The sequence below is a fragment of the Macadamia integrifolia genome, chromosome 8 (assembly GCF_013358625.1).
Source record: "Macadamia integrifolia cultivar HAES 741 chromosome 8, SCU_Mint_v3, whole genome shotgun sequence".
Taxonomy (NCBI): Eukaryota; Viridiplantae; Streptophyta; class Magnoliopsida; order Proteales; family Proteaceae; genus Macadamia; species Macadamia integrifolia.
The window spans coordinates 15,086,025-15,096,744 of NC_056564.1; the positions used below are offsets into that span (position 1 = coordinate 15,086,025).

General features: G+C 35.9%; 1 protein-coding gene across 1 annotated transcript; it reads right to left on the reverse strand.

The window, feature by feature from the left end:
- Positions 1-5,141: 5,141 nt before the first annotated feature.
- On the reverse strand, positions 5,142-10,187 carry LOC122086739 (serine carboxypeptidase-like 34). The gene is made up of 10 exons (XM_042655716.1): positions 9,902-10,187; positions 7,927-8,034; positions 7,740-7,835; positions 7,563-7,655; positions 7,383-7,471; positions 6,767-7,060; positions 6,502-6,641; positions 6,133-6,225; positions 5,915-6,023; positions 5,142-5,352 (listed from the first exon to the last, which is right to left on the reverse strand). Exons 1-10 carry the CDS (start codon positions 10,185-10,187, stop codon positions 5,203-5,205), a joined length of 1,458 nt encoding a protein of 485 aa, XP_042511650.1. The 3' UTR covers positions 5,142-5,202.
- Positions 10,188-10,720: the final 533 nt, after the last annotated feature.

Here is a 10,720-nt window from a genome sequence, read left to right on the forward strand (position 1 = left end):
TTGGAAAGGGTTTGTAGCATAGGGAGTGATATCTAACCACATATATGCTACATGCCTTCAAAATGATATAGTTAGTATGGAATACATGATAGCGGTGAGACCTCGGCCACAAAGTGTAATCCATCTCCAAATACAGTCCCAGGTACATGATACCAGTGAGACTTTGGCCACAAAGTGAAACTCGAGACCGTTTACCTAACCTAGCATACATATTACAGTTGAGTATGGATTATGCAACACCAGTACCAATCATCGACCACGAAGCATATCTATTTCCAAATGTAGTCCTGGGGTATACGATACTAGCGAGACCTTGGCCACAAAGTATAATCCATGACTACAACTAACTCTAATGCACATAATCAATGTATGAATGCAACATACATATGACAATCATGGTACCGGTACCACCTCGGCCACGTCGGATTCCGTGTCACACACATAACCATACACACGGCGATCACAGTATTGGTACCACCTCGGCCACACCGGATCTTGTCATACATCTCCATATAATTCATATCATAATCGTAAAATGCCAAATGTAACATATTATCATTGTATTTGAGCAATTACAATTAAATATATAATTCTAAGCATGTGAGTAATTTAATATAATAAATATTCCAAGAATAAACATAGTCCATCCTTCACTTGGTTTATGTTCGAGTGTGTTAAGGTTCAAGTATGGCCACCGGTCGATCACTCAATTCTGACTTTAGGGTTCATGTGCATCACTATCCTAGACACAAAGGGAATCGAACATCAATATGTGTTGGGAACATCGGGAGGGACCCACATGGGTCACCCCCAAAGGGTACAGACAATATCCATCAGTGACAGTAATGTCACCGGAAACACCCACCGAAAACAGGGTTTTTCCACTCGAAATATTAGTCCTATTCCTGGTGGAACTAGCAGAGAGCTCCTAAGGCTCTGAGATTCACCGAAAATAGGCCATCAGAAGCAGGTCCAGTGTTTCAGGTGGCTTGCTTTTGGTGGTCGTATAGGAGTGTTCAGCCATTTTGGGGGTTTTTTGACTCAAGCTCGATCATCAGGATTTGTTCCCTGGAGTTTGTAGGGAATGGTCTTAGCATCCTTCTAAGTCAATAAAATCCTCAGTGGTGGTACAGGAGAGTTCAGCCATTTTGGGGTTTTTCAACTCAGGCTCGATCGCCAGGATTTGTTCCCTGGAGTTTGTAGGGAATGGTCTTAGCATCCTTCTAAGTCAATAAAATCCTAATTCCATCAAACCATTTGGGAGATATGTCGAATGAACGATCAAAACCCTAGTTGGTCATTTGGCACTACTTGTTGTCAAAGCTCATCGGGCTTGGTTTGAGCTCAGCAACAACATCTAGGAGGTAGAATACGCATTCCACAACCTCAACATGGTTTGTACACTAGGATTCCATCCAAACCTGGCTTAATCTAGGTCAAAATGAAGAAAGAGTTGTATGGGAGGTTGTACTCGCCTCCGGTAGGGATTTCCGGCGACGATGCGGCAGCAAGGACCAAGGTACAAGGTAAACTCTTCCCTCCTTCTTCTTATTCTCCTTCTTCTCTCCTTTCCTCTCCCACATTTGCACACAATGGGAAATGAGGAAATGAATTCCTCATTTCTAACTTATGAGTTAAGTTGGGCCTTAGGGTCCATTTGGTTGAACCCTATTCAGACCGATCGGGTTAATACAACTTTCAGAGCCCGAGAACCTAACTACTTAGGTCCACAATGTGCTCACGTCACGAGGAAGATGTGGAGGATGATTTAGGATCATCCCAAGACTATCTACGCTGCGAGTGGCGGGACCCATGGGCATCGAAACCTTGACAGCAACCTATTGGCTCACTGAAAATAGCCCATCGGATTCAACCCTAGTGGATCCAGTGGCTTATTTTCGGTGGTCAAGATAGCTTGCTATCCAATAGTTGGTCTTGCACGGGTGGTTGCCCTCAGCCGTGCTCAGGGCTTTCGGCAACTCTGGTACATGCTGGGATTCATTTTTGAGGAGTCGAGTCACTTACTATCTGGGATCGAAAGGTACGAATCCCCTCAAGTTTGACTGGCATGCGATGCACGAGCATATGGGGTCATTTCTCCCCTTCGGCAATGGGTTGCCATAAGCCAAAACCTGACCGTGCTTTCGATCTTCGGTCTGAGACCTATCATAACAGTTCAAATTAGACCTAGTCAGGGCACGGGTGTAACATAGGGGGGTTGAGAAGACTTATGAAGAAGCCTACTTACTTGAACTTCAATCCTTGAACTGAAAACTTGATCGATTTGAGATACTACCTGCCCTAAAAACTAGATCTAAACTAAATCAAATCTAAATTGCTAGGCTTGGAGAAAATAAATCATGAAGAAAAAATGAACTTGATATAGATGCTCCACAGCTTGTTCTTATCACCTAGAACTAGAAATTAAAATTATTACACCTTTGAATAACTTGAACAATAAAATAAAAGGCTTGCATTAATTAAAATAAAAGACTTGCATTAATAAAAGAAAAAGATTACAAAAGTGCTTGCATAAAAAAATAAGACAAAGAACTAAAGAGAGAGAGAGAGAGCTTAACTAAAAAAAACTAGAAAAAGAGAGGGATGCCCTCCTAGAGCTTGGTCGAATCCCTTTTATAAGGAATAGGGGAGAGAGGAGGACGTCCAAGGGTGGATCCCCTTGGACGATTTTTCTTGCTTGGATTTGGATAATATTCTATGTTAATGAGAAATCTGTGGCTCTTGGCTTTAAGTGGAAAATAGGAGAGAGAAAATCTTCCAAAAAAATCTCAAAAAAATGGCAGCCAAGAGGTTCGAACTTAAGACCTCCTGGTGAGAAAGAATAATCCATTATTATTTTCTGGCCCGAAAAGAATAATCACTTGTACGAGTGACCAAATGGATGTGTACTTTTAATGCAATACGTCCATCTTGCTCAGAATTGTGTCCACTTCGTAGCCATGAAAAGAAAAAAGACTCTTTACGTGTAAAATTGGAGATACGACGCTCGATAGTCCTTAAGGCCTTTAAAATACAAAACCTGCAAAAAGAGAGTAAAACCCAAGGTAGCTCCATTCTAAATATGTACAATGCATGCTTTTATACCCTAGATTTCACACATAAATGTGCTCATCAGCACCCCACCTCTTGGTACATTTTACTATTAAAGCTCGAGAGTTTCCCATGGGGTGTCCTTCTCTTCCGTGTTCGGAACCCCTTTCAATTATTGAGGCCTGAGTAGCAGGTGCAAGTGGATTTATCCTTCCATTCCCGACAAAAGGCAACTGTTACACAGTACTCATTGGTACTGATGTCCTCTGGTGCCTCATCTGTACATTTAAAATAGGAAATTTTAGGGCACGGGTATAACACGTTATGGTCTTGAGATTTCTTATTTGTTCTTTGTTTTTTATACTTTTATTTTCTGTAGAGCTACTCAAAAATATATATCTACATTGCATGTGATCTTAGAATTATTTCAAAATCTTTATGGATAGCAAATTATTTTTGATGAAAGTGGGATTATGTCCAATAAATCTACTTCAGTATATATGAGATCCTATATCTATTTTCTCCTTGGCTTTAAGGATATAAAGAATGACACACATTTCGTGTCTTAGTTCTTCTTTTATTATATCTAGAATGCATAAAAGGCTGGCTAATTGGAAGGTTGATCGTATTTTTCTAGCATGTCATTTCGGTGTTAGCAAGGCAATTCTTATTGCTACAATTCTTACTTATTGGATGTCATGTTTTTATTTTCCACAGAAAGTTTATCGTGAAATAGATTTTATTAGTTCCTCTTTCTGGAAAGGTATTGCCTTAGACCAAAAATAAATAAATAAATAAATAAAACCTTCAGTCTCTTGGGCCTCTATTTGTCGACTTAAAGACTTTTAGTAGATTAGGATTTCGTAGGATCGAGTTACATACATAATAGACCTCTTTTGTTAAAATTACTACGGTGTTTGCATACTAATCTATTTGCTTTTTGAAACAGAGTTTTGAAATCAAGGAACTTCTCTCATTCAACCCTCTTGAATCATACCATTCTTAATAAGTTGGCTCTTGTATTTGGACTAGTATTAAAAAGTAATTCCCTTGTTATGCAAATGGTATTCTGAAAAAATAGAAATGGTTGTAGTGTTTTTATTTGGAATGATCCATGGATCCCATGTGTAAATAATCTTCGTTTACTATCTCAGATTATGCCTAATCCTCTTTATTCAACTATTAATGAACTAATGATGGGGAATTGAAAGAGAAATTTGATTCTCTCTCTTCCCTCTTGATGTTGCCAGAACAATCCTTAGAATTCTTTATAGTAGTGCTCCTCATGAGGACTTTTAGATATGCACAATATTTCAAAGTGGATTACTAATTTGCACCTTATACTTGTCATATCACTTGAACCTTTAATTTTGGATGATACATTTTTTACTTTAATGGATTACAAGGGTTTTCCAAGTGGGATTGTCCCTTTATAATTTGTGATGGCAGCTTAGAAACTCACATTGGTAATGTAGGATGGGCTTCAGTTTTATTCTTTAATCAACAGTTCGTTGCGGCTGCTATAGATTTTGGTGTTACAGGAGATGTTGAGGAAATGGAAATTAGGATATTATACAGGGATTGCAAAGTGCATTGGAGCTGAAATGAGTCAATATAGAGGTTTGGATAGCTTGTGGTTGGATGGTTACAACAAAAATCAAGTGTTGGTTTGGCCTTTGGAACTTTTCCCTTATTTTCATGATTTTAAATTTTGGAGAAAATAACGCTATCCGGACATGTCCTCCTGAACCCAAATACATAGGAATATTGAAATGATCATCCCACTCTATTGGATGCATAGGCTCACACTCCTATTGACCACCTGACATAGGGGCTAAGTGATCAGATAGTGGTCACTTTCCTTAAATTTTTATCTCAAAACTTGGTTCTGTAATGTTTAAGGTGGATAGATCATTAGTTTCTAGTAGGTTATAGATTTTCTACGAGTGGTAGATTATCAAAGCGAGAAATAATATGATATCTTGTCCAATTTCACAAGGTGTTGACAAAGCCACAACCATAGAAGCAAGTGTGAAGAAGTTGTTGAGAATAAGTGTGAAGAAATTAACTAGACTAAAATGAAACTTACAATGGTTTTATTCCAAATGAAAATGGAAAAGATAAGGGAATAAGAATTAACATTAAGTAGTACTAAAATGGCTTGGATGGGAGCATCTCATTGGCTAGAAAGTGCCTAAGCAGCTGAAGCGCTTTCTTGGGTACAAAGGTAGGAACTTGATGACCAGCGCCTCTTACAGTGACAAACGTCAGCCCATCATAGATGATAGTCCAGCCTCCAACCTATTTAAAATTAAATCAAATTAAATTAAAAGAACGACTAGAAAAATATTAAATGATTTGAATGAAAGAATTTGTTAACCAATTATATGTGTTTTTCACTTATCAGAAAAAATATTAAAACCCACAAACAAGCTGAGAAGTTGCTATTTTTCAAAATTTATATTAATAAAAAGGGTTTTCTATCCAGTCACTATGTCTAGTAAAGCATGACATTCCACTATTTTCCATATGACAGTACATGAGTTAGTCTAAGTAGTAGAGGATTAGATAAGCATCTCAATAAATAATTTTTTTCTTGGTAAACAATGACTAAATTTTAGTCCAAAGTAAGCAAGGAAAGTTGCTCAAAATTTGATTAAAAGTTTAGTTAAATAACCGAAATGCCATCCAATGGAGATAAATATAAATATAAAATGACATATTTTGTAATTTTAGCAATTTCCTTTACTCATTTTAAGTTGAAATTGTACTAATGAGATGCTTGTCTGACACTTTATCACATAGTGACACCTCAGAAAATAGTGAAACATTACACTTCAATATTTACATAATTATTTATTACCTGTTGATGGTACGTATACCATGGAGACCAATCATCTTTGATATTCAACCCAAGCTTCTTCAATGAGTATCTCGTCGCCGTTATAGGGATTCTACCATCAGTATCTCCACTGTCAAAATAAAAAAATTTAAGTTTCAAATTGAAAAAAAAATAGTCATAATGTATATAATCAATAACAATCCACCCAAAAAAGATGTATGCATAAGAAAAGTTATTACCTGAAAACCCATATACGAAGGCCTCCATCGATAAGTTTTCTGATAGTTGGGAGCATGGAAGAAGGTGCATTTTCCCAATAATTGATGGAGTCACTGTTGTTCAAAAACTTTGTGGGTCAAAACCTTACACGTAAGGTAATAATATTGTATGGTATTATGCATGGATTATATTGAACTATGTATGGCTAGAGTTTGGCACAAGAAAAACTTGATTTAATTAAAAAAGGAACAGATTCGATGCCTTTTATAGATGAGTTCTACTTAAGTCCCAACAAGTGGTATCGGAGTCAGCGATAACAACTCCAATGTGCCTCTAAGGATGAAAAGAAAGTAAATATTTGATTAGTGATTGAGTAAGATTAGTATTACCTGCAGTGAGTCCACGGATATGGAATATTTTTTGTGACATTAGCATGGAGAGCTTCTTGAACATCTGGTCGATTGAAGTATATCTCAGAGTAGTTAGACACACATGGGTCATAACCAACTGGTAACTTATGCCACATATCCTGTTATTTTAGAAATTTAGTACTACATTTAACACACTGAGACTTTATATATCAGCTATTATAACAAAAGACCTTATATATTAACCCTTATAACTAACTTGTAATACAAAATTTATGAAACTTACAAATTTGGAGAATGGTTTTGGAGCAATGCCTTGGATGATCTTCCGTTGTGTTGTGGTGGTTTTGTTTATATCAACCGCACATATAGGAGTGTATAAGCTATACATGTCAATAATATTATACACAGAGAAGTATTCATCAAGGGCCTTATTGCATTCCGTTGTTGATGGCTCAACACTGAAGTTGCAATTTTGCTTAACATCATCATAAACTCCATCAGAAATCACAGCATGATCCCAAGCATATTCGATCATTCCGGTTTGGTCTGTATCATCGTCCAATAATGCATTGCCAATCTGTATATAAAATCTAAAAATCACTAAATCTGAAATTTAATGTGTGAGACTATTTTCATAGGACAAAGTTTTTTTAATGACACGGAATCCATTCACCATGGCCCATTGCAACCCCAAACAATATGGGGGAGAGAGGGGGCTCCCATATGGACAGTCCCATTGTTCGACCTCCAGTGAAGGGAAATTTTGTCTATTTTCATAAGTTGTTTTAATCTTTCTCCTCCTTATATTACTTAAAAAGATTTTTTTTTCCTCCTTTTTCGTTAAATTTAGTTATTATTACAAAAAAAAAAAAAAAAAAAAAAAGAAAAAAAAAACTCACCATGAAACCCTTTAAATTTATGTAGTCCTCTTTTGAAACATTTTTATTGGAATCAAAGATCACTTCAGAAAGTTGAGGAACATAGTGACCTAAAAATTGAATAGAAAATCTTAACCAAATATACAAATATTCATAAACAAGAAAACTATTGAGTCTAGGATAGAATTATAACATATATACCAGCATAGCTTTCACCAGAAATATAAAAATCATGAGACTTGTATTGCGGGAACCTTCGAAACCAATTGACGAGAAAAGTATAGGAATCCTTCGCTGACATAGTTTAAACATCAATGAACAAAGCAACACCTTGGTTTCAAAAAAAAAAAAAAAAACTGTTCAACTTTAATTACTTACCAGTGACTGTATCCCCAAGTTCATTTAAATCCTGGCTTGTATTTGTATAAGAAAATCCGACCCCAATGGGAGCTTCCAAGAATAATAAGTTGGCGGCTGACACAATAACCAAACGTTATAATAAATTGCATTTCTGTATGAAAAGAATAATTAAGAAATAGTGTGTGTCTGAACTCTGAAGTCTTACCTTTGTTCCACGCATTTTTGTTGAACCTGAGCTCTGGAGTGCCCTTCTGCATCAGGAATGGTCCAAGTTCTTCTGCTGCGCCATACCCAATAGAAGAGCATCCTGGACCTGTATTTTAAGATTAGAAAAAAAAAAAAAAAAATCAATTTATTCATTTAAATGTTGAACCAAAATGGTTTTTAAATCAGACCAAACTGGTCAGTTAAACGTCTAACCAAAATGGTCATTAAATCTCCATAAAATAAAAATAAATTATTAAACCAGCCTATCATGGGCACGGTTTGGCAAGATCCTCTAGTGGATCCTTTTAGGCTGATATGTATCAGGGTGGAGTACTGACATGTATTGTGGTGGAGTACTCAACTTTTATGATTGATTGGTCTCAAAGGATTTTATCTGTATTCATACATGCACTAGGCCAAGTTGCTTATATGCAAATTTGAAGAGAACCTTTTAGTGACCCAAAAAAATTCTTTGATTTCTTTCCATGCAAAGGTCATTCATCAATCTATATCGTCCAATCCAATCAGTGTATCATATTCTTCTTTCCCATTTGGACACACCTCTCTCTCCCATCCCACTCCCTCCCCCAACAAAGGAAAGAAAAAAACCCCATTTTTCCATTAAAATTGATTATAATTCAGTTAATTTAATTCTATTGGCAATTAAATAATGTTATGCAAATAGAACATTATAGAAAACTTTTTCTTGATGATAAAGTACAACCCACAAGAAGTAGAAAAGGCAAAAATCGTAGAGAACTTGGGTATATCAAATAAAGTCCGCTGCCAGAAAAAAGAGAAGAATTAGTCAGCTATCGAAAAAAAAAATGTGGTAGATAAAATGAACTCCCAAATTTTAAGATATGAATACCTCAAGCTCCCTGTTCATATGAAAGTACAAATAGAGTTTTTCAAATGAAAAATTAAAGCCTTAAAAATCCATAATTAAGAATGGCATAACAATGTAAGGCTGTCTGGATATACATAAGATACATAAGTGGATATTTAAATAAATTTGAGCGGCTAATCTAGATAATATCCTTTCTATCAACTGGAATAGAGAATCATTTGTTCACATGGAATAAATTGGGCTTCCTTAATGGAGCCATGTAAAGTACCTTTTCCTTAAATAGAAAGACACAAATGGGTTTACAATTAGAGAACATTCCTCAAATAACTCATGAGGCCATGACGCAGCAACTAACAGATAAAATACCTTCAGGTCTATGAACATTTCTTGGCAAAGAGAAAAAAAATAAATATATATATATATATATGGTTATGAAGGGACTTAAGAAGAAAATTAGTGGATTTAAGTGGAAAAAATAATGTAAAATATCTTTTTATAGAGATGCTCCAATAGAAGGGAAAAAGAAAAAGACCTAAATTATACAGTGGGACACCCTATTTTATGTCCAAGTTCTGTAAAATAATGTTAGGGAAGAATTATTTTCCCATAAAAAGTTTCATGTAAGACCGTGCATGGTGCATGTGCATGGTTCTACTTGAAATCCTTCCATGAGAAAATTCAATTTTAAAAGGATCAAGTTTTCCTGCACCAGTGGTTGCTCGAGGTGATGGCCCAGATGTTACCCACTCGTCAACTGATCCAATCCTGTGGCCTTGAGGCCACATGGAGAATGAATTCCCATTCACCGTGACCTTAGAAAAACTCGATCTTTAAAATACCAAAACCCAAACCTCTATTTACGAAGCTTTCGATTTCCAAAAATGGTCGTACACAAATCCCCTCTTCTTATCTTCCGTACTTTAATTTACTTCCAGGGCTTTACTTCAAATCAGAAAGAGGGTTCAAAAGAAACTCATTACCAGATTAGATCATGTAAATAAGATTAAACAGATTACCTAAAACCCATTACTAACTAAGAAGATAACAAGGAAAATAGGGCACACTTAAGGTGAAAACCTGATCTAGTACCTCATTATAAATAAGTAGAAAGATCTAATAGTACCTCCATTAAGCCAGAGAAGGACAGGTTTCTTCTCAGGCTTATGTGTTGCTTCAAAGAACCAATAGAACAAGGATCTCCCATGGGTCTCATTCACTGTAACATACCCAGCATATTGTTTGAACGTCACTGGGGGCTGACCAGGAATTCTGGTAACTCGGTCTGCTTTTTGCTGAGTCAATATGTCTTGTGGAATTTGACTCAGATCAGAACGAGCCAAAGTGATGGAATCAAGTGTGAAGAAGCTGATTAGAAGAAGAAGCAGAGAAGAGATAAATGGTGAAGCCATTGTTAACTCTCCTATTCCTTTCTTCTATGTATATTTGTGATTTTAGAGAATTATATATATATATATATATATAGAAAATCAGAAAACAGTCTCTCCGCAAAGCAAGGGTAAGACTACCTACATCCTTTTTTGTTTTAGAAAGAAGTTACACCAGCTAAAGTCAGCTGGCTATACTTTTTCTTTCTTACGAAGGTTTCTTTGTTAGTATCTTTGGGATTTTGACCCAAAAATTAGTTTGTATTACTGGCATTAGTTTCTTAGTTTGGAAAGAAATATAAAAATTGAGAAATTTGTTTTTCTTTTTTATTGATTTGTTGGATTTCAGGATGAACTATGAAGTATGAAGTGGCAAATTTTCTTGTCATTGGAATTTACTATATTGCCATTTGTAAACCAATACGGATCTAACCTAATTAGGAGTAACCAATCAGTTTAATTATTCTATATATGACCTGGTTTGAACTTTGAATTAGTGTGGTTTAGTTAACCTCTTGTCTCATCCTAACCCGGATCTGACCCTATTTTTTGTTTTG

Bases quoted from the DNA above. Each gene is read 5' to 3' on its own strand.
- LOC122086739 (XM_042655716.1), bottom strand. From the start codon at position 10,187: ATGGCTTCACCATTTATCTCTTCTCTGCTTCTTCTTCTAATCAGCTTC. The intron at 6,642-6,766 runs GTAAGTTTCATA...CTAAAATAACAG, and splicing joins CAAAACCATTCTCCAAATTT to GATATGTGGCATAAGTTACC. The intron at 6,226-6,501 runs GTAATACTAATC...TTTGAACAACAG, and splicing joins TATCCGTGGACTCACTGCAG to TGACTCCATCAATTATTGGG.